Source organism: Sardina pilchardus, chromosome 2 (genome assembly GCF_963854185.1).
Source record: "Sardina pilchardus chromosome 2, fSarPil1.1, whole genome shotgun sequence".
Classification (NCBI taxonomy): Eukaryota; Metazoa; Chordata; class Actinopteri; order Clupeiformes; family Clupeidae; genus Sardina; species Sardina pilchardus.
In genome coordinates, this window is record NC_084995.1 from 3,619,299 (window position 1) to 3,640,537 (window position 21,239).

Sequence of the window (21,239 nt, forward strand, 5' to 3'; positions counted from 1 at the left end):
ACACACACACACACACACACACACACACACACACACACACACACACACACACACACACACGCTGACCTGTCAATCTAAGGTAACAGAGATTTACTATCTCTCCCTCTCTGTCCATCCATCTTGCTCTTTCTATCCCCTCTTCCCACCACCCCTCCCCCTCCCCTTCCTATCCTCTTTACTCTGGGAGGCGGGATCCTCAGGCGTTATGAAGGAGTTACCTACTAGCATGCAGCCAACACGTCTCTGTGTCGTCCCTCTGCGTCAAGTCCCCCCCACTGGACACTATCTGAGCCTGCTGGCATGAGTGTGTTTGTGGAGTTGTGTGTTTTGTCTACAAGTTGAAGCGAGTGGAGGCCAGCGGATGTAGAGGACTGAAGGCCTGTTGAGTCCCGGAGGGACAGGTGTGCCTCGAGAGAATGCCGGTTCATCAGATCTCTGTGGTGCCCGCCACCAAGGAAGCAGCTAGCAGTAGTCGCAGCTCAAGCCGCTCCAAAGAGAAGACTAAAGACGCTGAAGTAAGAATTAGCATAGAAACCTGCTCACACACACACACACTCTCTCTCTCTCTCACTCACACATACACGCACACGTACGCTTAAACATGCACTCACACAGACAGACTGACACACAAACACACACACACACACACACACACACACACACACGCACAAACACGTGATATTGCACAAATCAGACATCGCAAATCTCATTTGTTGAAGTTATGTATAGGCCTACTGTAGTTCTTGCTTGTTTTCACAGTTTCAGTTTTTCATTTTGAGAAAAACATGCTTAGCCATGCCTATTGGGAGGAGTCATAACCTTTGTGTGTGTGTGTGTGTGTGTGTGTCTGCATTTGTGAGTGTCTCTTTGTTTGGGCTGCTTTTGCTGCTTTTTGTAATTGAGCAACATTTCCTTCTCATGCTATCGCTAATCATTTCTGCTGGTTAAGGGGATTAAGTAGTTGTTGTGTAATTGATGGTAAATAAGCATTAGGTAAATTAGTGTTCTGGAACATTTATACTGAAATTACCCTGGCGTGTCAGCAGCAATGAGAGTATTTCAGCTTATTTCTATTTCTATTGGTCTGCTAAAGAAAACACTGCTGAAGAAAAAGTGTTTTTGATTTGCTAGTAAGATGATGTAAGAGTGATTTCCAGGTTGTGACATTTCAAATGTTAGTAATAGGCTGTCCTGATTAGTTGATAAGTTAAGCCTGCTAACCTGACAGTGTCCTGGTTTTGAGATTGTTAGCATTACTGTCTTCAGTGTCCTGGTTTTGAGATTGTTAGCATTACTGTCTTCAGTGCCCTGGTTTTGAGATTGTTAGCATTACTGTCTTCAGTGCCCTGGTTTGGTGGTCCTCATGTAGAGTTGGTGCTATACATCAACGCTCAGGATAACCGCACTTCAACTACACCTTCAAAGAATGTGACTCTGGTCTGTAAAGTGTATAGCTTGTAAATGTATATAAATAGTATATAAATATCTCAATATACAGTATGTGCCACAGCAGGCACACTTCTCATATAACCTATAAGAAACAGATCATATGGGGATGCCGGAATATCTACAACTGCAATTGAATATATGGCAACATTTGATTTTACCACTGATGTTTGAGAGTTGACTGTTAAATGATTCAAGGATCAAGTTCAGCCACCTCTCAGCCCTCAGCCACCTCTCTGGAATTCTCTGCGGCTGATTTAAGGCTGTCTTTAAAAGTGGCCTCATTCAACTTCTTTTGCTTGTGGTTGGACTCAGTGCCATATCAGTTGATGTGTTGAACAATTCCTGCTGTTGTCTTCATGATATAAGCATGTAGAGTTCAAGTATGCTCTCTCTCTCTCTCTCTCTCTCTCTCTCTCTCTCTCTCTCTCTCTCGGGAGTCAGGTCAGGATCACGTGTCTCCTCTTGGTGACCTTTCCAGGCACTGTGACTCTTAATCTCCTGAGCTTTCTGCCACCACTGTCATGAACAATCACTATCTGCCATCACAATCCAGACAAGCACAATCACAAAAACACACACTCAACACTACTTTCGATGTTCACTGTCATTACATTGGTGTTATAGACTTAGCCTGTTATTCAAATAAGACAAGCCAAAGAAAAGTGAAAAAAAGAAAAATTGCAATAGCAACATCTTGTCCATTTGCATACAGTTTTGTAAACATACAGTTTTGTAAATGTACATTCAGAAACTTGTAATTCTGCCTTTGCTATGATAGAATTAGCAGATGAGATTAGTAGATGAGAGCAGCGCTGTAAGCACTGTCAAAAAGATGTTTTCTATAGCATTCTGCACCACAGGTCAGGCCAGCAGGCCAGTAATATCAGCTCCTTGGAGAAGTGAATTTGGCTCTGTTTCTTAGAGATGGACTAGAACAGGAGGAACAGGGTGCACTATAAGGTTGCAATATAAACACAGCAGTCTGTATCTGTGTTTAGGTACAAGCGCCTAATCTGAGATATTTAAGTCTCAAGTGACATCAGGACTCACTGTGTAGCATGGGTGGTGTCCTTGGACCAGTCCCAGTGTGTAAACATTTCTTTGTTCGTAGTCATAAGAAAACGTATGTTTGCCTAAATTGCCATAGGACAGCTCAAAGACCAAGGCTGTGATTGTTTATAATTTTGACTGATAACGTGATGGATGACTTTTGTTTGGATTTTTGTTGTTTTTACTATGACATGGATCCATTCCAATCAGATTTGTTTTAGACAATCCTATAGGATTGTTGCTATTGGAATCCTATAGGATTTTGGTTCCAAAATCTGATTGGGATCTATAGGACTTTTTGATAAAGGTGGTGAAGGAGCCAGGAGGCCTCATGCTCCAATCACCTGTTTTCACGCTGTGAATGTGTTGGCCATATATGGTACTATGCTCATGTTCTAAACAGACTTGTAGCAGAGTGTCTTACTCTGACCCAAATCTAGTAAATTTGGCATAGATGAAACAGCTGACGATCTGCACAAGCTTCTTTATGTCTTTGCAAAACAGGCATCACGATTTGAACAGACGTTATGACATTGTGGAGGTCAGAGTTGGCAGGTTGAAGTGGGATGGGCAAACCCTGCCTGTCCTGGAAAGAACTTAGTTTCACTGCATTTGCTTTGTAACAGCACTTGGTTCAAATCTTCCATGGCTTACAGAATTAAAATAAGTTTCAGCTATGTTTAACAACTTTAGCGTCACACCAACTAATATAATGTTACAGCTTGTGAACCAAATGTGTCAGAGAGTATCCAGAGTGAATGTACTGTATGGCAATATGGTGTCAGTGCTTTGCCAGACAGCTAACATTTCTCCTTGTTCCTGAAGACATCTTTGATTGTTATTGTATTGTGATACTGTGACAAGATCAAATGTGACAAGTGCATACAATCAGAATGAGTGTTTACCCTGAAGAGTTAAATATCAGATGCCTAGTCTGTAATCCAGCCCAGTTCAGCCTCATGTGTGGACACATGCGCACACCCACATGCACATGCACTGCCCTGAGCTGGGCTTAAGGCATCTCACACACACCTCTACTGAGCTGTGGACAGAGCCTGGGCAACTCTTCTGCAGGTATGTGTGTGTGTGTTTGCGTTTACTTCATGATGAGTTTTGGGTATAGGTTGAGTCATGCATTCAATATTTGAAGTCTTTAGTAATAGTAATAGATTTTAGCATGCAGTTTATTGTTTGGGTGATTTAAATGATGAGTGGAGCATCTATGTATGCAGTTCACCAAATGTGTGGAAATATGAGTATTAATGTCCATGGTGATCCAGTTAGCATAGTGTAATGGTTCTGCTGATAGCAGCAATGTTGGCTGGTGAGGAATAGCAGTAGATTGGGATGCTCTGGTCATTCAGGCATGCTGCCTCCTGTCTACCTTATTGCACAGACAGAGTGAATGCATGCTGTTTTAAAGCTAATGAGAAGCAAGAAATACATACATTTGCGAAATGCATTGTTGTGTTTGAAGAAGACACACACACACACACACACACACACACACACACACACACACACACACACACACACACACACACACACACACACACACACATTGACATACACAACTCTGTGTTATTGGTGCTCATTGTGTTGTCATCAAAGAGCTGTGGTCCTGCCTTCAAACTGGTGATCACACACTTATAGAGTAACTTACAGTATATTTAAGGCCATAGTCAGTACCTCATACCTCTATATTCCTTATCTGACTGGACTTCATAACCAACCATTTGTGACATGCAGAATAAGTGTGTTGATTCATCTAAACGAGAGCATGGCCATGGCAGTTGTCAGTAGTCACAAGGTGTGTTGGTTAATGAAGTGAGACCCACGTCTTTAACATGTGGTTGCAGACTTTTGATAATCTGTGTGTGCCAATTAATGGGTTGCTTGCATTGGTCGTGCAATATTATGTCTGTGTGTGGGGGTGACTTTTTTTCTGGCATAGACACGAGGCTTAACAGCTGAAGTGTGTGTTTGGTGGTATGCCAGCAGCTTGGTGTGATAGGGTGTTGCATAACTCTTGAGGGTACACTTGTCTAGATATTTTTGCTTGTGTGCGTGTGAAACACACGTTTTTTGTCTGTGCATACAGTATGTATGTACTGTAATGTCTTAGCCTAATGCAAGACTTGCATATGTTTCCTAACTAATATTGTGAATTGTTTTCTATCACACTGCCCTGCCCTGGTTCTCTTACCAGAGAGACAAAGCTGCTAACTTAGAGTCACAAGTGTGGCTGATTTACTCATGTACTTGGGCTTTACTAGTTGTATTTGTAGGGCTTGGGTGCATTTAATATTTATATAGTATTTCCCTCACAAAAAGCAGGTAGCTAAAATATTGAAAATATAGGAGAAGCTTGTACTGCATAGAAATGTCAGGTGGGGAAACCCAGCTTTGGGAATGTCCCATCATTCAGTCAACCAGCTTATTCTAATTATCAGAACTCTTCAGCCAGATAGATCAACTAATCAAACAAAATGACCTGTTTTAAGTGTGCAGGTAGACCCAATACATGCTTGGACTTTACTCTCTGAAGCCTCTCTGAAGATTTTTCAACCTCTGGAAATGTGCCTCAACTGCAGTATTAGGAGTCTCAAAATTAGTCCTTTGTCTGTTCTGTGCAAGAGAGTATTTATGTATGTAAGTGCTCTTGCATGTACTTCAGTGTGAGAATATGTAGAAATCCATGGTCCATAAATACTCATCATGTCAATAAAACGGATCGCTCTACCGCACACTGTTGACTTTTTACTCACTTTTTATTCGGATAATAAACTCGGCGTTTCACAGAAAGCGTCCTCACGTTCGCTCATGTATGGTCTGAGCTCACAGGTGTCTCTTAATCTAACTCATTATGTCAGTCTTAGGTACTCAGTTGCTACCCACGCACATTTCAAGTGATGAATGATTTCACGGATACCATTCACAAGTGTGCTTCTCTTGTACAGCTCTATACGTCTTTCTGTCTTTCTGCGTTGAGAAGAATCTAAACTAAAAAAGTGACAGGTCTTAAAGAAGTTGTGCATTTCCACACGCTGGCAGCCCTACACCTGTTACGTGGTGATCTTAAGTAATTGGATTGGCTTGCCCTATGTCTGGCTCACATTAAATGTGTGTTCCACACATGTGACTCCCTTCTTTAGGCACACAGCACGGTGTACAGTATACCTATCGTTGTGGGGGCATGGGCTAGTAGGCCATGCCTGTGATATTTGATGTATTTTTGATCATAGTCTGCTCAAGAACAGCACACCTTTAGTTTGTTGTCTATCACCTGTCCATACGGTGAAGTGTGTTGGTTCAACTGCTGCTCATGTTCAATATATAACAGAGAATGTCTTACTAGAAGCTGGACATTATTGTATTGGTGAGGACTATAGACTATTTGTGTGTATGTGTGTGTGTGTGTGTGTTTGTGCGCGCCCACACGTGTGTGTATTTACTGTTTTCTTTCTCTTTCAGGGGGAGAAAGGGCCAGGGCGATCAGGGAGTCGATCAAGCAATATCTCGAAGGTTCTGATCCCAAACCTTATCCCTATTTACGATGCTATTAATGTGCTATTTTGCCACAGCTGATATAACCAGACAGGGACACATAACAGTGTAATCCCAGTGAGAACAGGTGGGATGTCATGTGGGGGGATGAGTATTAGACATTAGTGCTAAAGTTATCCACAAACTGTTTACAACGTTTGGTTTTAAAGAGAGGAAAGCTATGAAACTTGGTAGACATTTCCGTTTTGACAATTAGGGCAACTATACATCTTGAAACAGTTTAGTGTGCAATCTATTACGCCTGATGGTTCTTCAGTGACTGACACATCTTTATTTTCACCAGGCAAGTGGCGCCACTGCGGGGGCGGGGCTAAACAGTGCTTCCCGGTCGTCGGCCACTCCCTCTGCTCAGGACATTTGCAGGTGGGTGCAGCTGCCACCGCTCTGCTCTGCCACCTGCCACATCATGCTAGTCAGAACTCCTCACACTTCACAACCATCCGCTGTTTGTCATGTCTGATCTCACCATGATGTCTGCAGCCACCCCTATACAGGGAATCCCCAGATTACTCTTATCCCTCAAATCTGCCTATATGCTGAAGAGATTGAGTTAAATGGCAACCATATCAAAGCCATACATCACAAGACATCAGCCTTGTGAAGGGAGCAATAGAGCAGTGTAATAACATAGCATATTAAAACTGTAGTTAGATAGGGGCGGAACAGCTGTATGGAATCAATACTCCAGTTGGATCATTTTTCATGTTGCAGTGTGTAAGTGCAATCACAACTACATCCACTGGAACTCTGTGTTGCTAATGAATACCATGGCAAAGAGGTAACAGTGTTAGAGCTTAATGACTACAAATAACAGTTCTTCATCTCAACACTTGCACTATCAGTATCCCTCAAGATTATATCTCCTGCTGATGTCCCAGCAGAGCAGGCACTGTTCTGAGCATACATTCAGAGATTTGGAATTTTGGATAGCAATCTGGAAACCTTTTCCACTAAAAGCCAAAGGTTGCAGTGATGAAACAACAATTTATTTTCTGTTAGTTACTTGTCAGGATTATTTTTCAATGAATGCTATGACTGAATGATAGAACTTATTCTACAATTTTATGCTGATATTGTGAGATTGTGTAAAGGCACTTCTGATCAAGAAAAAATAAAGATGTCCATTTTTTTTGTTGTAAAATGTAGCTGTTTAATTGAAATATTTCCCCCTCAAATCCACAGCATAGGAAACTAGTCCATGTTTAAGAGATCGTATAATTTTCCATCCAGTGTCTGAAGCCAAAGTCTTCTTCTGGCTGTCAACTGTTATTTACAGTGCCTATAAAAATAAATAAATCTGTTTTCACTTTAACATTTTAAAATTCTAGTAAATTCTTGTCAAAATTATATTGTAATTATATTGACCATTTATGAAAGCAATAAAAGGGAAAAATATCCAGGGGGTATTATACTCTCTGAATGTACCTTAAATGAACCTCATATTTAAACTTGTTAGTACTAGATTTCATGTTTCACAAATACTCATAGTCATGTGTTCATGTCTGTGTTCTCCCATCTCTTATGTTTGCATGTTTGTGTTTGTGTTTGTGTGTGTGTGTGTGTGTGTGTGTGTGTGTGTGTGTGTGTGTGTGTGTGTAACAGCACTGGCACTCTGGCCAGGCTTGAGGAGAATGGTGCAGAGCAGAGCACGGCGGTGATGCCCATGAGCCCTGCGCTGGAGTCGGCCCCCTCGGGGAAGCGGCAGGTGAAGCGGCGGCACCGGCGGCGGCGCGAGAGCTCGGGTGTGGGCTGCGTCACCGAGTGCGTGGAGGGCCAAAAGGGCGAGCGGGAGCGCGAGAAGGAGAAGGAGCGCTCGCGACGCGCGCGCACACACTCGGACTCGTCCGACGAGGACGAGCAGCGCTGGAGGGAGTCGCGCTCCTGGTCGCGGGAGAAGGCCCGCCGTCGCCGCAGCAGCAGCCGCCAGACGCAGACGCGCGTCCACGCGCACGAGAGCCACGGCGCTGGAGATGGGGTGGAGCTGCTGTCCGTGGGCTCGGACGAGGCCGGGAAGGAAAACCGTGCGCCCGAGCCAGCGCCCGCCAAGAGCTCCAGGAAGTCGTCCTCGCTGAAGAGGGAGGAGAGGAGCAGCAAGGCAGCCAATCAGGGACGAGCCAGTGGGAGGGAGGGGCGGGCCAGTGAAGAGGAGCAGCCAATCATGAAGAGCTATGAGGAGGAAGGAGAGGGGGGTGACAACCTGTCGGTTCCCATTGTCCAAAATCCCATTGTTGCCACTGAACCCAACGGAAACATACAAACTAAAGCACAGACCAATACAATACCACTTTGCTCTGATGAGGAGCTGGAAGTCTGCAGGTTAGTTTGGGAATTAACAGTGGATGTTTTTGGTGATAGTGTGTGTGTGTGTGTGTGTGCTTGTGTCAGACTGTAGTTGAGTCATAAATACTTTTGAAAGTCTCCGTTATAACTGTCCTTATGCGGTGTTTGTGTCTGTGCATGTGTGTGTGTGTGTGTGTGTTGGTTGGCATGAGTAGAATTTGTCACTGTGAGGGAGATGAGGAGTGCCCGCTCATCACCCCGTGCCACTGCACCGGGAGTCTGCGCTTTGTGCACGAGGGCTGCCTGCACCAGTGGATCAAGAGCTCCGACACACGCTGCTGTGAGCTCTGCAACTACCAGTTCATCATGGAAACCCACCTCAAGCCTTTGCGCAAGGTGATCACCCCCATACACACGCTTCAGTCTATACTGTGTTTATTCTACACACATTCTATTCAGAATAGATTCTATTCACACATACAGCTACACTTAGATGCCTACTCTCAGGGCTGTAGTATGCTGTCAGAGAATACAGTAAACCTCATGTTGAACTGTCCAAAATGAGTAAAACATGTTTATGTTTACCTCCAGTGTATCTCTTCACTAACAGTAACAGTGTTTTCACAACTATCTCAACACTGCCACCTTGTGGCCATGACACATGACAATGCATCCTTGATGACATGTCCCTGTTGTACTGTGGCCCATGTTATTGCTGGTGTGTTCTCAGTGGGAGAAGCTGCATATGTCCACCGGGGAGCGCAGGAAGATCTTCTGCGCGGTGACCTTTCACCTGATCGCTGTAGCATGTGTGGTGTGGTCACTTTATGTGCTCGTCGATCGCACTACAGAGGAGATTAAGATGGGCAAGAATCTTGGTAAGCGTGGGCTCATGCACACACTCAGACTTGGAATGGAGAGGGTACATGATATTGTAGTTCTGATGCCTGTCAATATTGTAGACATTAGCAGCACACAAAGGGCTTGCCTTTATGAGTTCATTTTAGACAGGCTCTGAAATGCTACTACGCTAGAAGCTGTAGAAGACATCAATATCCATCAACACTGACACTTCTAACTATGTGATTGTGTACAGGCTTAAGTGGATGTGAGTTTGTGTGTGTCTTTCTACTGTATGGGTACGCTTTGTTTGCAAGGCTGACTCCATGGCTTGTGGTGTGTGTATTCTCTCACTCTTTTCATACAACACAGCGGGGGTGCGTCTCTCTCCTTTCAATGCCTCAGGCGTGCTGGAGTGGCCCTTCTGGACCAAGCTGATTGTGGTGGCCATCGGGTTCACGGGTGGCCTCATCTTCATGTATATCCAGTGCAAAGTCTACCTGCAGCTCTGGAGGCGCCTCAAGGCCTTTAACCGCATCATCTTTGTCAAGAACTGCCCTGAAACGGCCAGGACCGCCGAGGAGACAAAAGCCTCCGGCCCCACCCAGACCAACGGGCGGCACGAGCCAGTTGAGGTGTGCCCTCCGCCTGCCCAGGCCCACACTACCGCTCCCATCCATGCAGGCAGTGCGGGCGTGGCCCCTGTGTGATGAACAGGTTGATGAGCCAATCAGGGGAAGATGCCAGCGTAAGGCGGTGACATATCTGACCATCCGTATGACGGGTGAGAGGTGAAGAGGTCAAACGGGTACTTTGAAATGATAACAAAGCCAAGGTTGGTGGTCTACAGAACTAGTGTGAGAAGGAGAGGAAAGGGAGAGAAAGAAGCAATACCCAAACAGAGCAGGTAAATGTTCTTATCCAGCATTATGAGAGAGGGCACAATCATTTGGACAGTGATTGAGACAGGTTTAAGTTTCAGACAAGCCGAATCTATCTAACGGACTTCCTAGAAGATAAGAAGATGCTGCATAGACAGATGTTTTCTTCCCTCCATTTTGCATTGGGTATGGATATATATTTACAAAACCCATTTGACACCTGCCCTCTAAATGCATGCACCTTTAAGACCATTATTTGATATTATTGACCATTATCGACTACCGAGTATTTTAAGGCCTTTGATTTCCTGTGTTGGGCAGAGTTCTGTTGCTTTCTTTCTCTCCCTCAATGGGTCTGTGAATTCCCACTAACGTACTGTTTTTGGAAAAGTGATCCCAAACGGCTTCTGAGACCATACATAACAAACAATAAGACAGAGTACTATACAGTCACAGAATTTAAACATTGTTTTAGTTAAGTACACAAAAGACCTCAAATGAAGCAAATCTAGCAGGACATCCAGGTCCTTCTTTAGTGGAATGTATTCCTTTTCTTAAGAGTCTCCACTACGAAAATACAAAAAAGGTAATAGTAGTGACCATGAGATTCTTTTTTGATGTGCAATATTCATGTGTTCTGTGGTTAGTCTTCATATATTCACACAATGCTAAAATCCTCATATGCAGCTCAAATGGGACTGATGACGCCATGTCTGAGATGGCAGTGGAACAGACTGGAGAGATGAGCTGCTTTATACAATCTACTCTTCCCAGATCCTGTAGTCCTAACGCTTAATCAGTATCTTGCCTCATCTTTGACCTGTTTTTTTGTCAATTGTGGCTAAAACATTTACACTTTTTTTTTTTTTTACAAATATGAATGTAACTTCCATTTTACTTTAAAATTTTAATGGTAACTGTTCAGGTTCAGGACAAAAAACAGATATAGTCAAAGCAATCATGGTTTTTCAAAGTAGCTATTCAACTACAATGCTGCAACAGACATGAATTGGGGCCATGTAGAAATGAGGCAAATGAGATCAGTTTGGCAGTAAATTGTGTACTGCCCAGTCTATTCCTGTTTCAGTCACACCCACCCAAATAAATGAGGGGTTCAAGTAAAACATGCAACATTGGTGAAATAAAATTGTCAGAGTACAGAAAACTGTTGTGCCTGTGTTTTTGAGAGTGACTGTAGGAAGATGGTATGTATTCAGCTGATGATGAAAAGATGGTATGGGTTCAGTTATTCATGGTTGCCACCAAACATGGCCCAAGTCTCCAAACAGACAGACCCACAAAGAAAACTCTCTGCACCACAGAGAATAGCGTGGCTTTTCACACACACACAAGTCCTTGTTTCATTTTTAGTCCATGTAAGCATACACAGAGTCATAAATCTTCATCTTCAAAGTCAACGTCAGATCCAGGCTGATCACTGTGTTCCCCAATGTCCTCTTGCTCCTCTGTGAGTTTCTGCTGCTGATTTCCCTGACTCAGTCCTCGAGCAGAAAGCTTCCTCATCTTAATATTAGGCAGCTTCTTCAGGTCCCCATCCCACTCTCTGTGTACACCAACATGTACACACAAGCACACAGATAAAAGGTTTATGCTCAGCAGGTAATGTCTGTACTGTTTTTGCAACATTTTGCTTTATAAAATGTTGTACTGATTACTGACTATGCAGTGTTCTTATGATATGCATGCAGTGTTATTCATAATCAAACGGGTGCATTGTTTTAGCTACATGAATCTAAACAATTTAGTGCATAAACAATTTAGTATAAATGTAAAAAAATGTGTGAAATGTGAAATACAAACACCTGAAAACTTTAAGATGCTTGGAGTTCATGACATCTGGAATTTCTATTTGAAGAAGAGACAAAAAGATAAGATTAAAGAACTGCAGTGTGTCAAACATACCTACATGATATGCTTGTGTAATACACTTAAAGTCTCTGTCTGACGCTGTGGATCTGTTGGGGGGGAATTCTGTTAAATACAGAAGGGGGAATCAGCAATGGAGGTGAATGGTCAGACCAAGGTATGTTTCCTTACCAAAACCATTCCCCTCATACTGCGCTCGCTCCCGCTCCATAGTCTGTTTGATGACAGCCTCTCTAGCCCCATGCAGTCGTCCCTGGCGACCCTTGATGCTGTTCGCCAGTTCAATCTGTTCCAACTCCTCATCAAACCGGTGGAGATATCTGAGTAAATGCCAGGGATTGAATCATTAGTGTTGTAAGGTAAGGCTAATAATCCTGACAAGTAGACCTGACTAACTTTCCTTACCTTTCAATTATGTTGCAGGTGTCTTGTTTGGAATATTCTTTCTTCTCCGAGTCTAGTTGATTCTGAAACCACAAGAGCTTTTCTCCTGTAAGAGATATGAATTTATTGAAATTAACTTACTTGACAATAAATTGAGTGAGATTCCATTAGATGTATAGGGAATGTGTCATCACATTCAATTTAGCCCCATCCTGTCAGATGCAGTACAGAACAGAACAGAACTCAACTGAAATGAGGTGATGACATCGGACCTCTTTTAACTTACGAATTATAATTACAAATACCTGATCTTGGCACATTCATTACATTACATTACATTTGGCTGACGCTTTTAAACCACTTACAACATGGTAAAACATTATTAGCTTTTACCGAGTAATTCAACAACAATTTAAGGAAAAGGGCGGAATGCACCAGTTCAGAATGAATTTAATTTACAATCCAGAGTGAATTTAATTTACAGGTAACAGATATCAAACATTTAACTCAGCATTTTAACGCTCAGGCTGACCCATTCTGATGCATGCCTAGTTCATAGACAATGTAGGAGATGCAGTTTGCCAATGTTAGCAAAACAGAACAGCCTTTCTGGGCTTTCTTCCTTCATTGACGACACACACACACACACACACACACACACACACACACACACACACACACACACACACACACACACACACACACACACACACACACACACACACACACACACACACACACACACACACACACACACACACACACACACACACACACACACACACACACACACACACACACACACACACACACACACACACACACACACACACACACGCGTAGGTGACATGAACGTCAATTCTGAATCTGAAATCAGGCCAACCAGCTTCATTACTTACGAAATAGGTTAAGTCTTTGCGCTTTTTCGCTCTTCTGTCTATAAAAAAACGACAACAAGAGTATACTGTTTAGCGCCATTATCAAGACAGAATATGTTGTAGACATGTATTTCAAATATACTCATTTGTCCAACGTTACCTTTCTTTCTTGTCCTGTTTTATGACCGCTCTGGCCATATACGCAGCTTTCCGACTATACGGATGAACAACTTTCTTCTCCATAGGCCCCTTTCCCTTTGCCGCCTTCGGCTGAACACATTTGATAAATTGTATGTTAGTATAATAACAAAATAGTTAGTAATTTATTACTAACGTTGTAATTTATTACTAACACTATGAATAAACTTACCATTTTTGCAGTTAACTTCTGTAGACCTAGATGAACGCACACGTGCCCTCAGAACATCGACCGGGCTAGCGGTCCAACTTTGTTTTCGTCCCCGCCTGATACCTCAGCCTCAGCTACTTTCGTTCCGGAGACCGGGAGCGGCATTCACAAACACATGCAATGTTTAGGCTAAATCTACAAAATACGTTATACTGATATTTGATATTTGCACATCAAATGTTGGATTTCCGTGGAGTCTAAAATGTAGGATTTGCCCTTGGATATTGGTCGGATAAATGCATTTGGTTGGTTGGCTATTTTTAAATGTGATAGGCTAGATGAGGCATAGGCCTAGATCGGGCTACTGTAAACGTTGAAGGAATATCAGCGATTTGTGTTGCATTTACTTTAGACAGTTAATTAAAAAACAGATATACGTCTGTGATTGTTTTCTGGACGAGTTGGGGTGAGTGTCTGATGTCGTACCCTGCTCTATGTGAGAGTCTTCCACAAGCAGAGGGAGCTACTGCTTTCTCCTCACGCCTCCTTTCGCCACCGGGGAGCCGTCTTTGCGCACATATCCTTGTTTTTGCATTTCAATCACTGAAGGAAAAATAACAAGTAACCTAGCTCGGTGCTGCACCAGACACCTGACAGACAAGCTTCAGGTAGCCTACAATCTGATCGCACAACAGACTGTCAAGTGTTTTTTTTTTACCCAGAGAAGGAATTGCGACTAGCTGTGTTATAACCGAAGGCTTCGTGTGTTGCCGCAGCTGTGCGACTGTCTGTGCGGTTGGTAAAGCGACTGTATGTGATGGACCGGAGCCTGTTTCATCGCCACGGCATTACAGATCAGGTATTCGGTTTGTAAGAAGAGCGATGGAATGGTGGTGCAAACCAATGCGTTCAGTGTCCACGGCCTGAAGAGAAACAATACAATGGAGATTCATCCAATGTAAGTATCTCTCTCTCTCTCTCTCTCTCTCTCTCTATCTATCTCTCTCTCTCTCTCTCTCTCTCTCTCTCTCTCTCTCTCCCGCACACACACACACACACACACACACACACACACACACACACACAGTCAAAGATTGTTCATGGTTTGTGTAATTGTATGGGATAATATGAGCACTTGTGCGATAATGCTAGTTTACGTGGGTGTGTAGATGGGATGCAGTGAGTGGGTGGAGGTGGGGGAACTGTATATCCATGACCACATCTTACAAGCTGTCTCTCTGACAACCACGGAAATGCTCCTGAATATGGGCGCTGTGACTTAACGTTATTAACGCACTGCAATTAACACGCTGCCGCATGCACAAGTGTAAGCCTAATTGATCCGTGTACAGGTCATAATTCGTTTTTATTTTGTTATTCTATAGAAGGACAATACATCTAAAAACATAGCTTTATTTTGAATGTCCATTAGCCAGTCAGTGGTCTAAGGGTTTAAAGACATACATGCAGCCATGGCTCAGGAACTCTTTGCCTGATGTCAAGTTGAGACAACCCAGTGGAAACAAGGAGGCTACTACAATAAATAAAAACATACATCTCACCCTATCCCTTTTCTGCTCATTCCACATGACCTAAAAAACCTGAAGGGGTTATGACCCACATTGCTATAAGAACACAAAGGGTGAAAGTTATGCAGTTATAAAACGTTGTTATTGACAAGATCATCATATTTTCTATAGTCTACAAGTGTGTCAACTGATGTGTATGTTCCACAGATGCACCAAGCTATGTGCACACAAACCCCAGGAGCTGAAGGATGACATCTCAGAGAAACAGTGCCCTATCACCATAAACCCACGCCACATGAAAAAAGCCTTTCGTGTCATGAATGAACTTCGCAGGTATGTCACAAACCCCCCCCCTCATCACTGACTCACACATAAAGAAGCACAGACACAGAAGATGAAATCACCCAAAAAATGCCATGTGCTTTTACTTTTCATATTTCCTTCCCCTGGTAGATGTAAATTGACCAACAAAAGTCTATATTATATGTAGAAACTCTCAGATCTATATTTCTTATAACTGTTCTATTAATAAAATGTTAAGTTATTATCCTGTTGTCATTATTTTACTTAGCAATAAACATTCTATCTAGAAGTTTGACAGTATGCTTGGTTTTTAGTCTTAGAATCTTGTGATTGGACATCAACTGCACAGCTGGCTTCCTGTTTTTCCCCAAGTAGTTTTTTTGCATGAAGTAGAAGCATTCTTTGGAATATCGGACTAATGTACATTGGTTAAGATATAATGTTTAGTTTATGTATTCTTTTATTGTTTATTGCCCCCCCCCCCCCCCCCCAATTCAGACACTTTTCCAGTATCCATCACTTTTTTTCAGTCGTTCACAATTCAGTGTCTGTGGACGTTGCGCTAAATTAGCATATTTACCCTGTTAGTATGTCACAGTTTCAACCATGAGTTCTCATTGCACATACCTAAGAGCCACAGAGGACCCTGATATTTGGCTTGTGGTATTTCAGGAAGGAGCTGATGACCTGTTTCTCATACTGCAGGGTCTAGCGTAGCCTATTTATCCTCTGAGACATATACGCACCTGTGTCCCACTGCGTCTTTTCTCGTCCTGTGTAGATGCAGTTTCTTGCCCAGTCTTGGTAGTACTATTCATAAAGTAGCTTTTATTTTTGCCACAATAGACTGAGGGGTTTCTGGAGTAATCTGTTTTTTTGGCCTTTTTTGAACCAAGAATTTAAGGAATCTTAGGAATTCTAAGGAATGTTTGGAATGTATAACCCTAGGACAAGCTAACATGAACAGAACAGATCATTAGTACTGTAAAGGTAAAGGAGTCCAAATAAGCAAGTGATTATAAATAAATGATTTTAGTAATATTAGCCATTTGTTGCACAAGCAATATATTTGCTCTACATGTAAATCTGTTAACCATTCACCACCATGATGATAAATGAAAATGTGTACACAAGATATTACAATTTTGTGGGTGATGATAAACATTAACATTAGAGTGCTTTACAGGTCTCCTCCAGAACTACTGTGATATCTCCGCCAGACCTAACCTCTCTCTCTCTCTGTGGTTGTTGTCTCCCACTTGTAGTCAGAACCTGCTGTGTGACGTGGTGATCGTGGCTGAGGATGTGGAGATCTCTGCCCACAGGGTGGTGCTGGCTGCTGGGAGCCCATACTTCCATGCCATGTTCACAGGTCAGACACGGCTGTCCTCTATCAGACCACTGGGTGGGCACACTGGCCCAGGGCATGGTTCTTCAGCCTGTACAGTATGCACTGTATGAGTGTGTGCTCCAGGGTTGTGTTTCTGTTTCAGGAGAGATGAGTGAGAGTAAGCAGAGGCGTGTGCGCATTAAGGAGATGGATGGCTGGACCTTGGGCATGCTCATAGACTACGTGTACACCGCAGAGATTCAGGTCACAGAGGAGAATGTACAGGTGCACCATCACACACCAGACACACACAGGCAACTTGCTGACTCTCCTGTGTGTTTCCTTTCCCAGTACTGTTGCTTATCGAGGTCTGTTCAGCTGCGGCTCCTTCTGTGCAGGTGTTGTTGCCTGCTGCTGGCCTGCTGCAGTTGTCTGATGTGAAAAAGGCGTGCTGTGAGTTCCTGAGCTCACAGCTCCACCCAACCAACTGCCTGGGCATCAGGGCCTTCGCTGACCTACACGCCTGCACCGACCTGCTTACACAGGCCAACACGTACGCCGGTAAGTGTGTGTGTGTCTGTGTGTGTGTGTGTGTCACAGAATGGGAGAAGCTATGACAAGGGGAACATATGCAATTGGACATATGCAATTCTGTTTGTATAAGCAGAGTTGGGTCTGTGTCTTAGACTGTTTTTCTTGTGTTAAAGTGAAGGTGAGAGAGACTCTGTGTGTATAGTAATTAGGTATAAATGTGTTTAGTCTATTGGCTGTGACCTGTGAGTATTGACCTTCTTTTCTTGTCTTACTCTAGTAGAGGCAGGTGTCCCCCGGAGTTTCCATAGCAACAACCAATTCTTTCATATTTTTCTCATTTGTTTGGTCTTGTTGGCAGAAGCTAAACAGAAATAAACTTGTGCATTTAAGTCTTCCATTTCCACTCTCTTCAGTAAAACCAGTCAAGCTCAATAACTGACTTTCAAAATCTGTCCTTCCGTACCTACAGAACAGCATTTCTCTGAGGTAGTTCAGTGTGAGGAGTTTCTTAACCTGGGGATGGACCAGGTGTGCAGTCTGATCGCCAGCGACAAACTCACCATTCCCTCTGAGGAGAAGGTACCAGCACTCACCATCTCATTCACTCTTCAGCACTCACCAGCTCACATTCAGGCTCTCCATGGCAGCCTTACATGAGTCACATGCTCTGATGTTTGGTATCTGAGCCCTGTTGAGCTAGTCCATCTGCTTTGTTTTGGAGCTTGTCTGTGCATGTGCATGTGCATGGCGTATTGTTTGGCCGATACAGCTGACATATACACAGCAGCTCTAAATGTCCTGGGTGTAGGCTATGCACGTTCTGGACTACATGCACATATTTGCAGCTCTTGACCTCTCATAATCCAGACCAGGAAACTGTTGTTACAGTAACACAGTAATTTAATTGTTGTCAAGGCAACAGCCAGGTTACTATTGCTGTGAAGGACTTGGGAAAGTGTTGCTATGACAACCGGCAGCCCGGTTCTTTAGGTAGTGTGAAGAATTGTCCCTGTAGCATGACTGTGTGTGTTTGTTGATCTTTTTTCTTTGCAGACATTTTTGTTTGTGTGTGCAAGCTCATTTTTGAGTCACTCGCTTAAATTGGATCCTAATGTTACAATTCTTATAACTCTCTGATACATTAATGATTCATACAAAAAATCAAGAATCTCTCTCTCTCTCTCTCTCTGTGTGTTTGTGAATATAGGTGTTTGAGGCTGTCATAGCTTGGGTAACTCACGATAAGGATGTCAGGCAGGAGCACATGGCTCATCTGATGGAGCACGTTCGGCTACCACTGCTCTCTAAAGAGTACCTGGTGCAGGTAAGTTTTGGGCCTAAATCCAACAAGACACATCAGTGATTACACATACTCTACATCCTCTTTCAGCAATATTAATGTCTTTGGAATTATCAGCCCAATTCATTGAAAAGTGTAAAAACTTTACATGCACAATCTGCCAAAATTGTTGTAATAAAGCAAAATACCTCCTATGATCTGAATGATCAGACATGACTTTCTAAAGGAGTGCATCCACATTACGCCACAGTCAGGTCAAGTGGCCCCAAAGTGCCCAAAAAACCCAAAAGCTTTGTTTGTAGCGTCCCAAATGAACCCATGTATGCATGTATGTCTGTGGACTGCATTGCAGAGAGTGGAGGAGGAGAGCCTTGTCAAGAACAGCAGTGCATGTAAAGACTACCTGATTGAGGCCATGAAGTACCACCTGTTGCCAGCAGACCAGAGATCCATGATGAAGACCATTAGAACTCGCATGAGGACACCTGTCAGCTACCCTAAGGTGTGTCTTGAGCGCAGTGGTGCACCTATGTTGGGACTATAGCCACGTTTACATGGACAGCTTTTTGTCAATCCCAATTAAACTATTCCGATTGCAAAAATTGTGCTGTCTGTTTCCATGGGGTATGTTCTATTCTATATATTCTATTGGAATATTTTATTGGAATAACCGTTCTTGCCTACTTTTCCTTGAGGAGATACAGCAGTCAACCCGAATTACCATGTACATGGCTGTTCATTTGGAATAAGAGCGGACTACTGATCGGATCAGGATTTTTCATTCCGCCTGAGCTATTTTTCCGTTTATAATCGGAATAGAAGTGTCCCTGTAAGCATGGCTTATGTTGTGTTCTTCGTATGAATATATATCTCTCTGTGCGTGTGTGTGTGTGTGTGTGTGTGTGTGTGTGTGTGTGTGTGTGTGTGTGTAGGTGATGGTAGTGGTGGGGGGCCAGGCTCCTAAAGCCATTCGTAGTGTGGAGTGTTATGACTTTGAAGAGGATCGTTGGTACCAGGTGGCTGAGCTCCCATCCAGAAGATGTAGAGCAGGTGAACAACACATGCACGCACACACACACAAACACATTGGAGAGGCAACTCTCACATTGCTGTCCACAGGCAAGACTGCACTCCCACATCTCTCATATGACTTTCTTTTTCTTTCTCTCTCTCTCTCTCCCATGTGTGTGTGTGTGTGTGTGTGTGTGTGTAGGGGTGGTGTATATGGGGGGCATGGTGTATGCTGTGGGGGGCTTTAATGGCTCTCTGCGGGTGCGCACCGTGGACTCGTATGACCCAGTGAAGGATGAGTGGTGCTGTGTCAGCAGCATGCAGGACCGCCGCTCAACACTGGGGGCAGCAGTGCTCAACGGCTTACTCTATGCTGTTGGGGGCTTTGATGGAAGCACAGGTACACAAATGATATAAATGACATACATTCATAGCCATAGGAGCTGAGAGGCGTTTAAAGTCTAAATGATTTCCTTTACTCACACAAAGACAGTGGTGGTGTTCTATGGTGCTGCTGTTGATGGTGATGGTGGTGTTCTATGGTGCTGCTGTTGATGGTGATGGTGGTGTTCTATGGTGCTGCTGTTGATGGTGATGGTGGTGTTCTATGGTGCTGCTGTTGATGGTGATGGTGTTCTATGGTGCTGCTGTCGATGGTGATGGTGGTGTTCTATGGTGCTGCGGTTGATGGTGATGGTGATGTTCCATGGTGCTGCTGTTGATGGTGATGGTGGTGTTCTATGGTGCTGCTGTTGATGGTGATGGTGGTGTTCTATGGTGCTGCTGTTGATGGTGATGGTGGTGTTCTATGGTGCTGCTGTTGATGGTGATGGTGTTCTATGGTGCTGCTGTCGATGGTGATGGTGGTGTTCTATGGTGCTGCGGTTGATGGTGATGGTGATGTTCCATGGTGCTGCGGTTGATGGTGGTGCTTTATGGTGTTGCCCTCCACAGGTCTGGCCACTGTTGAGGCCTATAATGCTAAAGCCAACGAGTGGTTCCACATCCAGCCCATGAACACACGCAGGAGCAGTGTTGGCGTGGGAGTCGTTGGAGGTATGAACACACACACACACACACACACACACACACACACACATACACACACACACACACAGTGGCTGTTTAGTGGAATCACTGAAATATTTATCAGGTGCTTTATTAGGTCATTAATAATGCTAGAATATCATTAGCACCTGTAGGGTTCAGACCAAAGATTCCCGACGAGCTGAGACGTTCTAAAACCTTGCGACTGCGACTCAACATGTGCTTAATGCTCTGCGACGGCTTGCGGCGGCTTGCAACTACGTGCAACTTGTAATTCACTCCGCTGCAGTCTCGTCGCGTCGGGAATCTTTGGTGTGAATTGGGCTTAAAATGGCTTACATGCAGAACAAATACTGGGTCTGATCAGTCTCATCAGCTAGTTGGCCATAGCACTGCAGAGCCATGGGCTAGATTCTAATGGCCCAGTTCCCAGGCCACCACAGAAACACTTTTTGTGCTCCTAGTTGCCTAGTAACCTGGACGCTGGCTGCACTGAAGCTGCTCCGTCTAGCATGTTTTTGTTTGTTGATTTGTCATTTATTCCTGAAGTACTGAACATTTTGACTGAATTTGATTTTAATACTTAAGTTAAGTGCAGTGAAGTTACATTATTGGATATA

General features: G+C 43.6%; 3 protein-coding genes across 4 annotated transcripts in view; 2 read left to right on the forward strand and 1 right to left on the reverse strand.

Annotated features, from left to right (window-relative positions):
- The first annotated feature begins 317 nt into the window (after nucleotides 1–317).
- On the forward strand, nucleotides 318–10,986 carry marchf1 (membrane-associated ring finger (C3HC4) 1). Its single transcript, XM_062516898.1, has 7 exons — nucleotides 318–515; nucleotides 5,974–6,024; nucleotides 6,350–6,429; nucleotides 7,669–8,382; nucleotides 8,562–8,742; nucleotides 9,077–9,224; nucleotides 9,559–10,986. Exons 1-7 carry the CDS (start codon nucleotides 417–419, stop codon nucleotides 9,894–9,896), a joined length of 1,611 nt encoding a protein of 536 aa, XP_062372882.1. The 5' UTR covers nucleotides 318–416; the 3' UTR covers nucleotides 9,897–10,986.
- tma16 (translation machinery associated 16 homolog) lies at nucleotides 10,960–13,815 on the reverse strand. The gene is made up of 7 exons (XM_062516910.1): nucleotides 13,587–13,815; nucleotides 13,377–13,486; nucleotides 13,238–13,275; nucleotides 12,360–12,444; nucleotides 12,126–12,274; nucleotides 11,891–11,933; nucleotides 10,960–11,631 (listed from the first exon to the last, which is right to left on the reverse strand). The coding sequence occupies exons 1-7, from the start codon at nucleotides 13,587–13,589 to the stop codon at nucleotides 11,460–11,462; spliced, it is 600 nt and encodes a 199-aa protein (XP_062372894.1). The 5' UTR covers nucleotides 13,590–13,815; the 3' UTR covers nucleotides 10,960–11,459.
- Nucleotides 13,816–14,002: 187 nt separating this feature from the next.
- klhl2 (kelch-like family member 2) overlaps nucleotides 14,003–21,239 on the forward strand; it is an 11,627-nt gene continuing 4,390 nt past the window's right edge. The window contains exons 1-12 of one of the 2 annotated variants that reach the window (XM_062516886.1): nucleotides 14,003–14,233; nucleotides 14,342–14,523; nucleotides 15,302–15,427; nucleotides 16,663–16,769; nucleotides 16,891–17,012; nucleotides 17,126–17,288; nucleotides 17,731–17,840; nucleotides 18,469–18,585; nucleotides 18,914–19,063; nucleotides 19,494–19,611; nucleotides 19,775–19,972; nucleotides 20,527–20,628. In XM_062516886.1, the coding sequence (XP_062372870.1) occupies nucleotides 14,453–14,523; nucleotides 15,302–15,427; nucleotides 16,663–16,769; nucleotides 16,891–17,012; nucleotides 17,126–17,288; nucleotides 17,731–17,840; nucleotides 18,469–18,585; nucleotides 18,914–19,063; nucleotides 19,494–19,611; nucleotides 19,775–19,972; nucleotides 20,527–20,628 (1,384 nt within the window). In that variant the 5' untranslated portion in view covers nucleotides 14,003–14,233; nucleotides 14,342–14,452. Of the gene's footprint in view, nucleotides 14,524–15,301; nucleotides 15,428–16,662; nucleotides 16,770–16,890; nucleotides 17,013–17,125; nucleotides 17,289–17,730; nucleotides 17,841–18,468; nucleotides 18,586–18,913; nucleotides 19,064–19,493; nucleotides 19,612–19,774; nucleotides 19,973–20,526; nucleotides 20,629–21,239 lie in introns of both variants that reach the window. The other variant, XM_062516879.1, reaches the window with a different exon arrangement.

Coding starts and splice junctions, on each gene's coding strand:
- marchf1 (XM_062516898.1), top strand. CDS start 417: ATGCCGGTTCATCAGATCTCTGTGGTGCCCGCCACCAAGGAAGCAGCT. Junction 6,025..6,349: donor GATCAAGCAATATCTCGAAG/GTTCTGATCCCA, acceptor TATTTTCACCAG/GCAAGTGGCGCCACTGCGGG. Junction 8,383..8,561: donor GAGGAGCTGGAAGTCTGCAG/GTTAGTTTGGGA, acceptor TGGCATGAGTAG/AATTTGTCACTGTGAGGGAG.
- tma16 (XM_062516910.1), bottom strand. Junction 11,934..12,125: donor GTATGAGGGGAATGGTTTTG/GTAAGGAAACAT, acceptor TTCTTCAAATAG/AAATTCCAGATGTCATGAAC. Junction 11,632..11,890: donor AAGCATCTTAAAGTTTTCAG/GTGTTTGTATTT, acceptor TGGTGTACACAG/AGAGTGGGATGGGGACCTGA.